Here is an 18,474-nt window from a genome sequence, read left to right on the forward strand (position 1 = left end):
ATGGGCTTTAGGTCAGATCAGGGGGTTTTACAGTTAATAGTATTTATATACTTTTCCCGTATTTGGGAGCTTCTTTCTACCCTGATCCAGCTTCCTAGTCCTATTCCCAACTCTGACACCATCTTCCTAGACAATACTTTCAGCCCACCTGCATGTTAGCTATCGGGCTGAGTCAAAAATTAATAAAGTCAGAGCCAGGCAGTGGTGGACCTGGTTAAGCACACACATTACAGTGCATAAGGACCCAGGTTCAAGCCCCTGATCCCTACCCACAGAAGGAAAGCTTTGCAAGAGGTGAAGCAGGGCTGCAGGTCTCTCTCTGTCTTTCTCCCTCTCTATCTCCCCCTTCACAATTTCTCTCTGTCTCTATCCAATAATAAATAAATAAATAAATAAAATAAAACATTAGCAAAATCATGGGCCCTTGAAATAGATCTAAAATAGACTTAGTAGATTCTTCCAATATGAAGAATCCAGATGTCATCTGCCCTATTGTTACCTTTAAGTTCTTTTTTTAAAATTTTTATTTATTTATTTATTTATTTATTCCCTTTGTTGCCCTTGTTGTAGTTATTATTGTTGTTGTCATTGTTGGATAGGACAGAAAGAAATGGAGAGAGGAGGGGAAGACAGAGAGGAGGAGAGAAAGATAGACACCTGCAGACCTGCTTCACCACCTGTGAAGCGACTCCCCTGCAGGTGGGGAGCCGGGGTTCGAACCGGGATCCTTATGCCGGTCCTTGTGCTTTGCGCCACCTGCACTTAACCCGCTGCACTACAGCCCGACTCCCCTTTAGGTTCTTGATTATTAAACAACTTGTCCTGCTTTAAATCTTCTTTACCTTTTTTTTTTTTTTTTTGCCTCCAGAGTTATCACTTTGTTCCGTGTCTGCACTACAAAATCCACTGCTCCTGGAGGCCATCTTCCTCATTTTACTGCCCTTGTTGTAGGTGTTATGGTTGTCATAGCTGTTGTTGTTGTTAGATAGGAGAGAAATCGAGAGAGGAGGGGAAGACAGAGGAGGAGAGAAAGACAGATACCTGCAGACCTGCTTCACCGCTTGCGAGTGAACCCCCTGCAGGTAGGGAGCCCAGGGCTCGAACTCAGATCCTCATGCATTTTGTAGCATATGCACTTAACCTGCTGTGTTACCACTCAGAAGTCTTCTTTATATTTAAAGGACTTCAAACAAACAGAACATTAGACCGTGGCTGATATATTTGGGAAAACATATGTGCTTGGAATATCATTTGTTGGTCAGGTTTAACACTCTCTGTTTCTTACTTTCTTGTTATCTCTCTTAAAGAACCTATTGTTCTTCTCTCTCTCCTCCTCCTGGTGTCTGTGTGGGTTTTCTGTGTTGGTCAAGCGTCGAAAAATTGAGTCTTTGGTTTTATTTTGCCTTATTTTCTGATGCATCTTAAAATCTAGCTCAGGTCTTCATTTAAATGTTTAAATCACTGTTAAAGGATATCTTTTGTCAAGAAAAGGATAAAAATCATTTTGAAGCATCTCCTAACTTATTTTTCCTTCTTCCTTCTCCTTTATTAATCTCATTGCTACGATTCTACCACTTCTTTACTACCACCGTCGTGGATAGGTGTCCAGGAAGCTTTCGTGCTGCAGTTCCTGGACAATGCTACTGTAGGTTTCACTGGGTAAGTCAGCTCTAAAATGTATTATTTCAAGCACCACCTCCCATGTCTTTGCATCTCCTCTGCTCTTATAGGTAAGCTGTTGTTCTATTTTTATTATCATAAAGGGCTTTCTGGAAAGAACATGAGTTTTTAAAAACATTTTGATAAAATAGATAACTTCTTACAAACCACACTCAGTGAGAACATCTAACTTCAACTTTTGCCAGTCTTACATGTATGCCTTTGATTTATGGATCAAAATTGCTCATTTATTATTTTATCTATACAGCTCTGGGCAATTTTGACAGTTAAAATTTAGTTTTATTGACCAGTGCAGCCACTGTGCCCACAAGGGGACTGGTGCACACAGCCTGCTGCACTCAAGAAGTGATGATTTTGATTCCATGACTGAGTCAGATTGGGTATCATAAGCTATATAACAATAAGTTCCAAATCTCAGTGCCCAAGGCAAGAGGTTTGCTGTGAAACACAACCATGCTTTAAGGAGGGGTGGAGGAGAATCCAGAGTAGAAGTTTGCAAGCACAGCTTAATACGGCTGCTATGGGCTCCTAATAGATCTGTCCATCCCAACCATGCAGCAATAGATGGGAGTGGGGGGACTGTTTCTCTGAAGACCTTATTCTACAGACTAAAGATCAATGAGCAAAAATGCCTAAAAGACAGAACTCGTGTTAGTTCCAAAGACAATGAACTAAATAATCATTTCACTAAGGATATTTACTAGTGTTGTTAACCAGCCTCTCTTTTTTCAATGGTCAAAGAATTTTTTTTTTTTTTTGAAGATTTTGTTTTCCTCTTCTTTCCTCTCCTCTCTTTCCTTTTCGTCTCTTCTTTTTTTTTTTTTGTCTTTTCTTTTTCCTTTTCTTTTCTTTTCTTTTCTTTTCTTTTCTTTTCTTTTCTTTTCTTTTCTTTTCTTTTCTTTTCTTTTCTTGTCCTCCCTTTCCTTTCCCCATCTCTTAAAGATCTCAGTCACCCTTCAGCCCCTGTCTCAGCATGCACAGAAACAGACTTTTGCTGTGATTTCAGGCCAGTTTTAATTTAGGCCTGTTCACCTACCAAATTAGCCACCTCTGCAGTGTTAATTTAGTCTTTGACTCTAAATCCCCTGTGTTACATAGACGGACCTCCAAAGGATAACAAATCAATAAAATGTCTAATTTGATTAACCATGTTTTCAAATTCATCAAGACAGATCTAACCTGAAATAAATAGATGGGTAAACAAGTAAAGAAAGGTACTCACTTGTGAGTATTTTCCATGTCTTCTTTTCATCATCATAGTACTGAACCAAATTGCTGGGGAGCCGGTCTGGCCCGGGAGGCAATCCTCCAACCAATAACAGCATTTTCTTATTAGAGCGAATTCTTCACCCAAAACAAAAGAGGAGATGAATAACCACATTACTGTAGAGCCTTTTTAGTGGCAACAAAATCATAACCATCAAAAGAATATTCTTTGCTTGCAGATTTCTATTTCATTTTTCCCTGTTTCTTCTCCCATTCATGTCTCAACAATTTTTTTTTTGAACCAAGCAGAGTAATGATCAGAAGAACAGCATATCCCCATCCTCATGGAATAATAAGCTCCCTTTATGCAATTTGTTAAAGGTTCATTCTAGAACGACCTCTTTCTTATATTATCCCTTTAAATCATCACTCTTTACAGCTGAGTACACATGAAATGCTGTGGAGTTGTACTAAGGTTAAGCATTAAAGTTGCATGTCAAAAATCGTATTAGTCAAAATCATTATTATAAGCCATTCTCCACTCAAAGAACCTTGAAAAAATTAAGGTTATGCAGAGAGTTTGTGAGCCAACTCTTTAATCACCCAGGGAACTGCAGATAGTGGCTTGGTAAAATTAGTAGCACCAGACTAACTCGGATGGGTTAACCAGTACACTCATGACTTAATGTTTGTTTAAAGGAGTTGAGACTTCGGTCTCCATCCCTTCCCCAAAAAGTCAAAGCTCCTCCTCCCTTATACCCATCCCCACTCCCACCTCTGGGTACCACTGGCAACACAGCAGCACCGATTGGTAAAAATGAGACTGTGAGGTTGTTTTGAGTCTCCCCAGAGTGGAGCCCTGCCAATGCTTGCCACTGATCCAGCGGCATGAACCTGCTCAACTGTGCAAAGTCACTGTAATTCCCTCCCTCTGTTTTTCTACCTTCTCCCCCAGGGGGCAACCACTGAAAGGAGTGACTATCCACCCATCGAAAGCTGGCAATTCGCTGCTATTAACCGTGACTGTGATTCCCAGTCTGCCTGGCAGCTCCCGAAAACAGGTCTGCAACATCTCATATGCAGTAAAAGCCATAAGATGCACCCTGGCCGGCACACTCGACCAGACAGATGTAAGATCCTCAGGAACAGTAATGGATTGAGCATACTTGCGATTGGAGCAGGGAATGGAGGCCCAGACCCCCACAAGGGGCCTGCTGATTTAACGGTCACTTTACATATAATTGAACTTTTCATTTACCTGAGAGGCTGAAGGTGATGGTGGAACAACCATGACTAAAAGAAAAATTCAATAAACACAAAAAAGGTTCCTCTACCTCTAAAGTATGATCACAACCCACAGTGTGGCTCTGAATCCATTAGTACACATTCAGCACTTCGTTCTGACTCAATGATGTTTGGACGCTTGGCAAAGTATGCCCTTGTGGAGAAGCTTTGTTTGTTGGTTAAGAACCTAACATTCAGAGTCAAGTTAATACAGTTAATGACATTCCCATGTGAAGGAAGGGAATGAGAAAATTCTTTTACTGGAACTCTGGTGCCATTGAATGTATTGTATACGCCTCAGTAGGAAATGCCTTCTGAAGGAACTCCTGTCAGGGACTCACTGGTAGGGTAGCCATACTTCTAGAGGAGTGTCTGGTGTGGTAGCAGCTTCCAATATTAATTTTTGTCACAAAAATTCAATTTCTATAAAATGTAAACAATTTCGAAGCTGTACCTATATGCCTTATAGACTAGGATCTGGGAAACAAAAAGTGAACAGCAAAGAACTCCAGACTTCAAGAATTTCAATCATTTGGCATAGTTTGTTGAATGGGGCTTAGAAGACATTGTTTTACTCAAAGGAAACAAAAGCACCTGTCGGAAGTGGTCTATGTAAACATGTGTTCATAGCAGCACAATTTTTAATTGCCAAAACCTGGAATCAACCCAGGTGTCCAATGACAGATGAGTGGCTAGAAAATGTATGGTATATATACGTGATGGAATACTACTCAGCTGTTAAAAATGAAGTCATCTATACATCATCTTGGATGGAACTAGAAGACATCATGTTAAGTGAGGTAAGAAAAACAAACAAAAAACAGGAGAAAAATAAATATCAAATAATCTTACTCAAAAGTGGGATTTACTAAATAGGGACCAGGAGGGAGAGCACAGAATGAAATGTGGGCTGGGAATGGTGTATTGATTCAAAGCAAAGGATTCTGGGGAAGGAGAAGGAAAAGAACTGTGGGGTCCTGGTGCATAATGAAATCGTACTCATATATCAATGATTGCATTTTAAGGCATGAACCCTCACAATGAAAAAGAAAGAAAACTTACTGTAGTAAATATTTCTCTTTTTGGATAAGATAGTCAAAAATTTTTGACAAATAATTTTGGTAATCCATAGTGACTGAATGCAAGACTATATTATATATATTGTAGTTTTGTAATTTCATTCCAAATAGTCAGCCTGAATATAAAAGAAATTATGATGAGGATAAATAGTAGTTTTGTTTGTTTGTTGTTTGTTTTAGGAAGGGGTAGGGACCTTGTAATTTCCAGTGTTTTGTCACTCTGGGCTGACTTTTTTTCAGATAAAATGAGACAGAGATTGAGAGGAGAGGGGAAAAAAGCCACAGCACCCAAGCTCCCTCCAATGTACTGGGGTCTGAACTTGAACCTAGGCCATGCAGAGCAAAACAAATGTACTATACAGGAAAGTATCTTGCCTTCCCAAGAGAAAATAGTTTTCATACTTCATTTTCTTTCTTAATTAATTAATTAATTAGTAATTAATTTATAGAAAGAGAGAAGTTCAGAACATAGTTTCGGACATGCAGTTCAGTGGGCTTGAACTTTGAGCTTCACACATGCCTATCTTGTTCTATACTCTCTGAGATACCTCCATGGTGACACAACTGTTCCTTTTAGATTGCTGTGATCACTTTCCATGTATAGATAGACCAGTTCAGTTCGAAGTAACAGTCATATGACTGTGGAGACTATCTACACCTACATGCTGCCAGGGAGGTCAATATCTACCAATTAGACATAGAGTAGAAGACTAGTTGAAGTAGTAGTGAGAATAGAGCAATATAATCAGGTCTCATCTTTAAATTTTATTTATTTCTTTGTTTATTTATTTACTGATTTTATTGCCATCAGGGTTATTGCTGGGGTTCGGTGCCTACATGGAGGATCCACCATTCCAGGTGGCCATTTTTTCCCTTTATTTTTACTTTTATCATTGCTTTCCTTATTAGATCGGATAGAGAGAAACTGAGAGGAGATGGAGGGATAGAGAAGAGAAAGACAGACCTGTTTCACCGCTTGTGATGCAGATCCTCTGCGGGTGAGGCGCGGGGGGGTTGAACCCAGGTGCTTACACTTGGTAATATTTGTACTTAACTGGGTGCACCACTTCCTGGCCCCCATCAAACCTCATCTTATTCATCAAATAACTATGCTGTCTTAAACAAGACATGACTATGTATGTAAGATCATCTCATGGATAAGGACAACTTTTCTCTGTTCTACTGATAAATTTCAACATGGGCTTTCAGGGACCATCTCTGCAGATGAGGAGGGGGTCTAGAATATTTGGCCTCTGTTCAAAGAATCAGTCACTGTAAACTCTCTTCTGAGAACTGGACTAAAACTACCAACTCATAAGCCACTAGAAGAATTAAATAATAACAATTCCACAATACCAACAAGACTATAAAGACAACGCTCTGAACTATTCTGACAGCCTCAGAAAATGTGATGAAGAATTATATGAAAATGGGGTCCGGAGGTGGCGCACCTGGTTAAGTGCACACAATACAAAGAACCCACACAAGCACCCCGGTTCGAGTCCCCGGCTCGAGTCCCCGGCTCCCTACCTGCAGGGGGTTAGGTGGGGATCCCTGCACAAATGGTAAAGGAGGTCTGCAGGTGTCTATCTGTCTCTCTCACTCTCTATCTCCCCCTCCCTTCTCAATTTCTTTCTGTTCTATCCATAAAATGGGAGAAAAATGGCTGTCAGGAGCAGTAGATTCATATGCTGGCACCAACCCCCAGCAATAAAGCTAAAAAAAAAGGGGGGGGAATTAAATGAAAATAAAGGATCCTACCAACCCTCATTGGCTTGGTGTTTTCTGTGAAGGAAGCACTGTTTTGAATTAATTAGGTATGACCACAGTGCCACTCACATTATAAATTTATTGAAGTTAAATTTATATTGTCATTTATTTAATTTATTATAACTTTTTGCATAATAAATTTCTAATATGTTTGTAGTTAGCTTGTGTTACTCAATTTTCCAAGATCTAGAGTATTTAATTTGAATTCCAAATAAAGTTCAAAATTTTACCTTGTGAAGGTTGAACTACATAGAATCCAAAAGTAGGTCACAGAACACAGAACACATTCAATAGCAAAATACACTTTGAGTGACTTTCTCCACTGAATGGCTCTTTCAAAACTCTTAAAAAAAAAAAGCAATATACCTGGATAGTATATTGCTTTGCCATGTGTGAAAGCCAGACTCAAGATCACCCCCCACTGTACTGAAGGAAGTTTGGATGCTGTGGTCTCTTTATCTACCTATCTATCTATCTATTTATCTATCTATCTATCTATCTATCTATCTACCTATCTACCTATCTGCCTATCTATCAATCAGTCTATCTATCTCCATGAAAAAAAAGAAAAAAAAAACACATAAGCCAGTACTACAAAAGTGAGTAAGTTCTCAAAGTGGCAGAAAAAGCATTCAGACATAAGCCTTCTAACTGTACTGGGTACATAGCATTTTATAAATGTAATTTAATTTGATTTTTAAATAATATTTTTATCTTTATTGGGGGATTAATGGTTTACAGTTAACAGTATACTTTTTAACTTTTTTATTATATTAGTCCCAGGTGACCCAGAGTATAGTGTTAATTTTACTCTTTGACAGAATGACTTTGTAGTAATTGTTTGGCTTTTTGGAGACTGTTTTTGTTTATTTGTTTATTATTTTATTTTGGCCATCTCTAGGCCTCACTGGTCCAGGTTTATTTTCCTAGACAGAGACAGAGAGGCAGATGTCAGAGAGAAAGGGAAAGAGATCACAGCATTGAAGCTTCTTTCACTGAAATGTAGGCCAGACAGCAACTTGGGTTGCACTGGTGGTACAAGGGAGGCAATATTTTCTTTTCTTAAAACAGAGAACATCTGGGGAGTCCGGCTGTAGCGCAGCGGGTTAAGCGCAGGTGGCGCAAAGCACAAGGACCGGCATAAGGATCCCGGTTCGAACCCCGGCTCCCCACCTCCAGGGGATTTGCTTCACAGGCGGTGAAGCAGGTCTGCAGGTGTCTATCTTTCTCTCCTCCTCTCTGTCTTCCCCTCCTCTCTCCATTTCTCTCTGTCCTATCCAACAACGACAACAACAATAAGAACTACAACAATAAAAAAAAAAAAAACAAGGGCAACAAAAGGGAATAAATAAAATATAAAATAAATATTAAAAAAAATTAAAAAAAAAAACAGATAACATCTGGCCCACCTTTTAAAAGGACTGTCATAAGTATTATACAAAACAAGGATTAGAAAAAAGTTCTATGCAGCTTCAAGGTAAATTATTATTAGCCAACCACCAACCTTTAGACAATGTGGGTTTTGTTTCAACATGTCAAACCTGGTTAAAAAGTTAAAAGAGGGGAGTCAGGCAGCGGGTTAAGTGCACATGGCGCAAAGCACAAGGACCAGCCTAAGGATCCCAGTTCGAGCTCCTGACTCCCCACCTGCAGGGGAGTCGCTTCACAGGTGGTGAAGCAGGTCTGCAGGTGTCTGTCTTTCTTGCCCCCTCTCTGTCTTTCCCCTCCTTTCTCCATTTCCCTCTGTTCTATGTAACAATGACATCAGTAACAACAACAATAAGTACAACAACAATAAAACAACGAGGGCAACAAAAGGGAATAAATAGATAAATAAATATTTTTTAAAAATTTTAAAAAGTTAAAAAAGAGGACTTGGGAGACAGCATAGTGGTTATGCAAAATGATTTTCATGCCTGAGGCTCTAAGTTCCCATGTGCCATCCCCAGCTCCACCTTACGCCAGAACTGTGCACAGATTCTTGGTGAGTCCATATATATAAATGGCAGCTAATTAAAAAGACTGTACTACCCCATTGCTATCTTGATTATATGTTCTTAGAAAATTTATTTCAAGTGGCTATATTTTAAATATTTTTATAAGAAATTTTACATTTGGAAATTACAAAGTTAACCTATCTTGAGGTATCTAGTAGAGATTATTCTAATTTCTTACTTCTTAAGAATGAAACAAATAGAAAAAAAATAAAATATTTTACTTTGATATAAATGCATTGCCAACTTTTCAGTTACTCCTAGAAAGAAATACTCATGATTAACTCCAGACTTTCCATTCTTTTTATAATGTGCAATTAGGATAGTAACAATGGCAATAATGACAGATAATAGGGGACATGGATTAGATATTGACAATTCTAGTTATCATACTATTTATCTGTGTGAACTTCAACTTGAAAATACCGTAAAAAACAAAGCAGATGTTGGGCTGAATTTGGTGTACTGCACCAAAGTAAAGGACTCTGGGACAGGGGGTGTGTTCAGGTCCTGGAACATGCTGTCAGAGGAGGACCTAGGTGGGGAGTTAGAGTGTTATATGAAGAACTGCGAAACCTTATACATGTACCAGCTACTATATTTTACTGTTGAATATAAACCATTAATCTCTCCGATATAGAAAAGAAAGAAAGACAAGGAAAGAAAGGGAGGAAGGAAGAAAAGAAAGTACTATGTAAAAAGACGCCATGTGAAGTAGCTAAGTAAAGAGAGGAATCTGAATTAACTAAGGAAGGGAGTTTCAATTACTCTTTTCCAAATCATTGCAGCAGAGCCTTACGGGTTTAATTTGGGATTAGGCAAAAATCTACAAATGTATCCTTCTTGCAATAATTAAAAGTTCCTTCATATGGTATACCTTTTAGAGACTCTACATAAAAAAAAACCAAACCATAAATAATCAAATTTAAAATGTTATCATTATATCTGTTAATATTTTTTTCTTGCTCTTCTCTTAGGAAGCTTTGTTGTTCCAGGCTGACTATTTTCCCCCTCTTTGAAGACAGTGGCAGAGAGAGAAAGAGAGGAATAACCATGACACTGAAACTTCCTCTTTCCAGCCTTTCTCTTTCTTTCTTTCTTTCTTTCTTTCTTTCTTTCTTTCTTTCTTTCTTTCTTTCTTTCTCTCTCTCTCTCTCTTTCTTTCCTTCCTTCCTTCCTTCTTTCCTTCCTTCCTTATTTCTCCCTTTCTCTCTCTCTCTCTCTCTTTCTTTCTTTCACCTATTGCTGGGGCTTCAGCACAACAAATTGACCACAAACTGGAAAGGGGTAGGGAGTGGGACTTGAACCTGGGCTAAACAAGTGACAAAGAGGCATACTATTCAGATAAACTATTTTGCTGCCCCCAGATCTGTTACTGTTTTTTAAAGTCTCTTTTTCACCTCTTATGTTAGAACCATTTAGATCAGTGTCATGTATTTCAAAAATAAGGAATTAGACAAATTTAAACCAAGTACTGGAAATGCCAAGATTAATAATATGAGTTGGCTTTAATTTGAATTCCTAGATTTTTGCCTAGAAAAATATGTGACGAAAAAGGCAACAGAATCTGAGGGTCTCCTCCGTTCTGTCTCGGTAACCACCCAACATTTACTATGTGTCACAGCCATGCTTGCATGTGTGTGTGTATGCGGGTGTGAGCTCCTATGTACTTTGGTTTCCCAGGATGAATGATTGAAGGATGACCCCAAGCCTCCAGGAATAAACAGATTTTTCATCATACTGGTGTTTTAAATACTGTAAAGTCTCATTTTTTATATTTCAGTGATTTGGAGCTTTAAGAATTAGGAAGCAGGTCAGATAAATATTTACTTTCCATGATACATGGGGAAAAAAAGAAAGTTTTCATGAACTAGGTTGCAAGAGAATTTTGAACCTTTTTAAGAAATTTGCCGGTGACTGGCAAGATAGATCACCTGAGTGGTGTGCCTGCTTTGCCCATGTCCATGATCCAAATTTGAGCTCAGCTCTAGAGGGAAATTTGCTGCTATAGTGTCTTGGTGTTTTTGCTTCTCTCCAGTCTCTCTGCCTCTATCTGAAAAAAGTCAGTTTACAGTGCTGAAGCCCCAGTGATAACAAAAAGAAGGAAGTAAAGAAAGAAAGAAAGAAAGAAAGAAAGAAAGAAAGAAAGAAAGAAAGAAAGAAAGAAAGAAAGAAAGAAAAAGAAAGAAAGAAAGAAAGAGGAAGGAAGGAAGGAAGGAAAGAAGGAAGGAAGGAAGAAAGAAAGAAAGAAAGAAAGAAAGAAAGAAAGAAAGAAAGACAAAGAAAGAAAGGGCAATGAAGGGAGGGAGAAAGGAAGGAAGAAAGGAAAGAAGGAAGGGGAAACCAAGAAACTAGTCTATTAACACTTCATAGCTACTAAGGTACATTTAGATTAAATTCATATTACAGATTATAAAAATATATTTTTAAATCACCAGGGTTTCACACAGGCACAATTTCACTACTCCCAATGAATTTCCCTCATTCCCCTTTCAGGCACAGATAGAAACTGGGAGAGAGGGAGTAGGGTGGTAGCACAGTGGGTTAAGCACAGGTGGCACAAAGCACAAGGACCGGCGTAAGGATCCCAGTTAGAGCGGTGAAGCAGGTCTGCAGGTGTCTTTCTCTCCCCCTCTCTGTCTTCCCCTCCTCTCTCCATTTCTCTCTGTCTATCCAACAATGACAATGGCAACAATAACAACAACAGTAATAACTACAACAAAAGAACAAGGGCAACAAAAGGGAATAAATAAATAAATAAATAAATAAATAAACATAAAAAAAAGGAAAGAAACCGGAAGAGAGACAAAAAAAAAACCAACAACAACAACTCCACAGTTCCATCCCACAGCTGGTGAAGCTTCCCCTTGTAGCTGGTGCTCCTTGAACTTGGGCCTTGATTATGATGAAGTGTGAGCTCTACTGGACTAGCCCTCTCCTAGCCCAGTTGTAATTTATTATTTATTTACGCATTTTGTTTTAAAATGTATTTATTTCTTTGATAGGACAGAGAGAAATTGAGAGGAGAAGGGGAAATAGAGAGATACCTGCAGCACTGCTTCACCACTAGTGAAGCATTTGGTTGCAGGTGGGGAGCTGGGGACTGAACCTGGGTCTTTATGCTAACATGTGTGCTCAAGTGAGTAACAGTCCTGGTCCCTATAATTTATTTGTTAAAGAAATTATTTTATAATGGTCTGATAATCATTAATCTAGAGTGAGAAGAGAACTTTAAAAATATATTCCAAGAAAATCAAAACAAAGATTTAGATTTGGTGACACATCTGAATGAGCGTGTGCACATACTACAATGCACAAGGACATCAGTTCAAGTCTTGGTCCCCACTTGTGGGAGGACAGCTTCACAAGTGGTGAAGCAGTGCTGCAAGCCCCCCCTTCTTACCTCTCAATTTCTCTGTCCCTATAAAAAATAAACAAAAATGAAAACCAAGCAAATAAAAACCCCAATCCTTGGATTCTGACTGCAGAGAAGAGGTTTTCAGAAAGGTGAAAGAAAGATGTAGAGATTCAATGGGCTTTGACGGAAGGATATGGGTGCTGTGGTGGAGGCAGCATATACTTGAGTAGATGTGTAACTGTACTCTTAAGATATAGAGTTTTAAACCAATGTTCACTTTAAAAAAATTAAATTTACAGTTTTTTGGGTTCAGATTCTCAGTTTACAACTCTCAAAGCTTACGATTTAGTGGCGGTACAGCCTATTAAAATGTTTCTTAGTTTTCTCATTGATTCTGACACACTATCAAACTTAAAAGCACATAATACAGAGATCTTTTAAATCACGTTTCATCTATATTACTTTTATTAATTTAGAAATCCATAATAAAATGGACCTTTGTTCTTCTCATTCCCCCCCCCCCCATACCCAATGAGGCAGCTAGGAATTGTCTCAGGGCCTTACTCATGCATACTACTATTGAATGAACACTCAGGCACATTTTTTCCCTTTTTTTAACTTGTGGGGAGGAAAAGAGATAGACACAGAAAGAGAGGAGTAAAACCACACACCTCTCCACTATCCCTGGAGCTCCCCTGGTGCTATTCATGGCGTTCAATGTGACAAGGTTCAAGTCCAAGACTTCATACATGGCAAGATGTGTGCTCACCTGGTCTCCCAGACCTCTGCTTTTCACATTCACTCTATTGTGGAAAATTGTTGGTCAGGAGCTGTGTGGTGGTGCACCAGGTTAAGTGCATGTGTAACAATGCATAAGGACCCAGGTTCAAGCCCCCTTCCCCCACCTGCAGTGGGAAAGCTTCGTGAATGGTGAAGCAGTGCTGCAGGTGTCTCTCTGTCTTTCTCCCACTCTATCTCCCCCTACCCTCTCAGTTTCTGCCCGTGTCCATCCAATAAAGATACTAAAAATATATAAATAAATACATTTAAAAAAGAAAGTTACTGGTCAGTTTTGTTAGATAGTTTTTTTTTCTTTCCATTATGAGATGAAAATCTACTTGTTTTCTAGGAATAATGTGAAAGTGCTCATCTTTGAACAGCAATCAAATATTGAAAGATAATTCCTATATATGTCATTTCTTTCTTCCTTTCTTTCTTTCTCTTTCTTTCTTTCTTTTACCTCCAGATTTATTATTGGGGCTTGGTGAGGGCACTAACAATCTTTCACTCCTGGCAGCCACTTTGTTCTCCTTTCTTCTTTCTTTCTTTCTTTCTTTCTTTCTTTCTTTCTTTCTTTCTCTCTCTCTCTCTCTCTCTTTCTCTCGCTCGTTCTTACTTTCTTGTTTATATTTTATTCCATAGGTGAGAAAGAAATTGAAAGGAGAGGGGTAGATAGAAAGGGAGAGAAAGATAGATACCTGCAGATCTGTTTCACCACTTCTGAAGTGTTCCCACTGTAAGTGCAGAGCTCAAACCCAGGTCCTTGAATGGGTCCTGCCAAGTGCTTAACCAGGTGCACCACCACTCGACCCTTATAGGTGTCTTTTTTTACGTGTCCATTTATTTCTGAAAAGGTATCCATTTTCCTACTATTCTGCTCATTTCATTTCAGTGCATTCTGGACTATCATTATCCCTTTTAATTATGGCATAGATAACCATCATAATCCCACCCCTCAAATATCACATTAACTTTAAGTCAAGAGTCAATTAGATCTGAAATTAAACTTCCTTCTACCATTTCATGTTCATCCTCCTTGGATTAGTGATCAATCTCAATTGCATCACCTGTAAAATGGGACTGTTTTGAGGGTTATGTGAAATCAACTAAGTATAACGGGAAGACAAATAGTTGCTGCTTGTAAATACAATCACCTTCCAGAGCCTGTTCCTGCAACAAACAACAGGAACATTATACTGCCAATTCCCTGAAAGATGAATGTGTCTGCAAACAGATAGAAGGACTGAGGGAGGGTGAGTGGGAGTGAAGGAGGAAGGAGGGCTGGAGAGGGAGGAAGGAAAGGATATTTCCACCATAATCCACTGGGAGAAGGCTGAGATGATTGAAAGAAATTGTGACTCTTTCCAATTTTAATGAACTTTATTAAACCTATGATAGCTCAGTATTTTATACGAGCAGTGAGTGAATGGGCAATTTCCCATCTGGTGGCACAGCAGAGATATATGGTAGAGATCTGGGAGGCAGGAAATGTCAGGAAGACACAGGCCCCAAGGAATTCACAACAGGGATGAGTTTTGGATTTTTACAAATGACAAAACTGAGAGGGTTTGTAACAGTTTTACCAGATCTTGGAAGTCACCTGCTGACATCTTGATTGCATATGGAAAATGTTTATGTAGTTTTCATAGTAAGCAATTGATAAGTCATATGTAAATGTTATCCTTACAAGTCACTCCTTTGAAAAAACAGTATGTAAAATTTTGACATTTTCTTTTATTGCTTAGAATCCTTTCAGATACAATAGATTCCACTGTCTGCAAACATCCTGAATATACTGCCTATGTAAGAAGGCATTTTGGGCTTCCTACAATCACACTGATCTATATCCTAGTCATAAAGTTAACTTACTCTCCCTTGGCTGCCATTTACTCTTTGCTAAGAGAGTCACCAAACTTGATGATATTTGAGTTACCCAGTTTTATGGCAATATTGGTGATCATCATTTTTTTGTTGTTATAGTCAATGCTTTGCCAAATTTCTCATTCTGTCTCCTTATTCTAGTCAAACTAACATCAGCTTGAGTTGTCATAATAGTGGTACCCTTGCAATCTAATCTTCTGTTCCCTTAATAACCTGTTCTATATATCTCATCCAGTGAATTTTAACAAAGCCTGCAATTAATGATCAATTATTTCAATCCTTTAACATGTGTGCTCAGCCAGGTACACCACCACCAGGTCCCTCAATCCTTTGTTTATAAATCATCAAAGAACTCCTGGCTACCTATCATCCACGAAATGTATGCTTCTCCACCCTAGAACCTTTCTCTTCTGTACCTCTTTCTGTTTCCCTCTCTTTCTCACTCATATGTAAGTGCTTTGCTTAAGAGTCTTTGGTGGTGGCGGTGTGTGTGTGTGTGTGTGTGTGTGTGTGTGTGTGTGTGTGTGTGTGTGTGTATGTGTGTTGTTCTGTGTTAAAATCTGAAAAAGCCTGAAAGAAGAATTTCATGTGGAAACTGCTTAGACCTTGGGGAAAAAAAGCAAGCAGAGGAAGATTCTAAGCCATTGGACAGGTTGAGACTTTTGAAAGTCAGCTAGCCTTCCCTCCTAAACTGCTAGCTAGAAAGGTACCCACAAGTCCCCAGAGGAGAACTCTACCCTTTTCTTAAAATTTTCCAGAGAACTTTTACTCCCTTGAGAATTGGTTCCAGCTGATTTGATGTTGTATTTAGGTTTCTTTATCATAGCTGTTCTTGGTAATTACACAGCAGTTTTCATTGGAAGAGCCTTTAAATAGACCTGATAATGCCTCTCTGAGGTAGGTAAACACAAAGTATCATTATCCCCATTTAACAGATGAAAGAATAGAGGAGAAAGGACTTGGGCACCTTTTCCAGTGCCTGAGGATGGGTTTTATTTCCTCCATCTTACTGAGGAACTATCTCTAGGGCTTTCTTGCACAACCCTTCTGTGATTCTCAGGTGTGACTGAACAGTGTGGCTTTTCTTCTCATATTCTGACACGGAAATCGCCCTTCCTCTTTCTACTAAGAGTCAGGTTATTTGGTAACAAGAGAATGGTCAACAATGCATATTCATTTTCTTAAAATGCAAGTAGTTTTAAGATTGGTTTGGTCATAAAATAAAAAATAAGATGTTTATTTTGAAAAGTGCTGACTATAGTCAAACAAACTATTATAAGAGCTCAATAATTATCTGCTGTATAAATGACAAACAAAATAACAGGAAGGTGAAGAGTCAATGTGATTTGTAATCCCACTGTCCAGAAACACGTCATTATCCATTCTTTATTACTTCTTTGTTTGTTGTTTAAAACTCCAGTTGGTAGGTGCAATGATAATGGGTAGTTGGGTGGGTTCTGAAGACAAGGGGGGAAGAAATAAGCATCATGTTTTAACCATAATTGACAGTCAGAGGGTGATATATAAGTAAAAGCATATTCTTTGTCTAACCTTCAAATCTACCCTTGCTACCTTTAGCATGAACCAAACCCCTCTGTGTTTTATAGTTAGCTGACCATACCCCAATAAATAGCCTCACTGTTGTCAAACCAAAACATTCACTATTTTTTAAAATAGATTTTTCTTTTCTTTGTCTTCTTTTCTTTTTTCTTTTTTCTTTGCCTCCAGGGTTATTGCTGAGGCTCAGTGCCTGCATATGAATTCACAGCTCCTGGAGGCCATTTCTTTCCATTTTCTTTTATAGGATAGGACAGAGAGAAAGGGAAGATAGAAAAGGAGAAAGAAAGAAAGACACCTGCAGACCTGCTCCACTGCTGGTAAAACAGATCCCTTGCAGCAGGTGGGGAGCCAGGGGCTCAAACTGGGATCATTGCGGGTCCTTGCACTTCCTACTATTTTATTATTATTATTATGATGATGATGATCTGTGATGCCTCTTAGCATGGGAGTCACCATGATAGTGCACAAAGTTTGCTAATCTTTAGTTATTGACACACTATAAAACTTTCATATCTACCACACCACATAGTGTGGAATTATTTAATGTTTCATTTTATGCAGTTCCCATAAAATTATTAATCCCAGTCAATCCTAGTGGATAGTGGATCTAAATGCCAGCTGCTCCTTAGAATTAAATGAAACGAAGCTTGATAGAATATTTAGGGTTCTAGTTTAATAATCTAGGTTTATATAAGACCCAGCAGTGGCACCTTTAAAAAAAACCTTTCTGTGTCATTCTAACACCAAATTAGTATTGAGAACTATTGTTTTAAGTAACTATATTTATCATCCACAAACTTCATGGGCTAATTGTGTTTTATTTTTAATACGTATTTAAAAGCAGTAATATTTATCTGAATTATTACTTTCCGTTAAAAATGGCTTCCTCTGGGGCTGGGTGGTAGCGCAACTGGTAGAGAACACATATTACAATGTGCAAGGTCTCTGGTTCAAGCCCCTATCTCCACCTGCAGGGGGTAGTTTCATGAGAGCAGTGAAGCAGGTCTGCAGCGGTCTCCCTTTCTTTTTCCTTCTCTATTTCCTCCTCCCCTCTCAATTCCTCACTGTCTCTATCAAAAGTAAATAAAATTAATTTTGTTAAAAAAGGGTTTCCTCTGAAAAAACATGGTTTTCTCTGTACTATCTACAATTGTCTTCTATCTCATCAGTGATGAGTTAATCCTAGTTGAGGATTGACTTGAAAATACAAACCCTCTAATAATTGAAACTATGACTCTTGGAAAGTCAAGTTATATTTTGACTGTCACTTTCTGTATATTTGGTAGTTTTTAATGACTGGCTTTACACAGTGCAACTGTAACTCCATATCTTACCTCTTCTTACCTTATCCTCTGTAGATCACTGAGTTTTTCTCTTACACATACTATCTCCAGAATGCTGCTGTGCCCTCTTGTATAAAAAATGGAGTTGTTTCTATGCTTTTACCACATTCTCCTGGACACTAGACTTCCACACTGACTAATGGTGGTAGAGATAAATATGATTAGCAGTCCCAGGTTTGATCCCTGGCATCATAGGTGCCAGAGTGATGCTTTCCTCTCTCTTTCTCTTCTCTCTCTCTGTGTTAGTAAATAATTTTTAAAAAAATCCATGAAGTCATCATTTCGATCCCCCTAGTTTAGAGTCTATGCCCCAGGGTTGAGAATGGGTCTGTCTTTATATTTTACACAGCACTTCACAGTCTAGGGTAGAGCGTTTATTTCATGAGTGGCAATGGCTTTAAGCCAACTTCATATTCACTCCATTTCCCCTCCCTCTCCACCTCCCAGATTAAAGCAGTTTCATATCTTTTTTTTTTTTTTTGGTTGGTTACCTATATAATCCCTAATTCTAATACCTAGTACTTAGAACCTTCCTTCTG

The 18,474-nt window shown here is 38.6% G+C and overlaps 1 protein-coding gene across 1 annotated transcript in view; it reads right to left on the minus strand.

The window, feature by feature from the left end:
• Positions 1-18,474, minus strand: part of KLHL14 (kelch like family member 14) — a 136,076-nt gene that overhangs the window by 91,196 nt on the left and 26,406 nt on the right. The window contains exon 2 of the mRNA XM_016187204.2: positions 2,903-3,024. Coding sequence (XP_016042690.1) covers positions 2,903-3,024 — 122 coding nt within the window. The remainder of the gene's footprint in view (positions 1-2,902; positions 3,025-18,474) is intronic.

This window comes from Erinaceus europaeus, chromosome 15 (assembly GCF_950295315.1).
Source record: "Erinaceus europaeus chromosome 15, mEriEur2.1, whole genome shotgun sequence".
Taxonomy (NCBI): Eukaryota; Metazoa; Chordata; class Mammalia; order Eulipotyphla; family Erinaceidae; genus Erinaceus; species Erinaceus europaeus.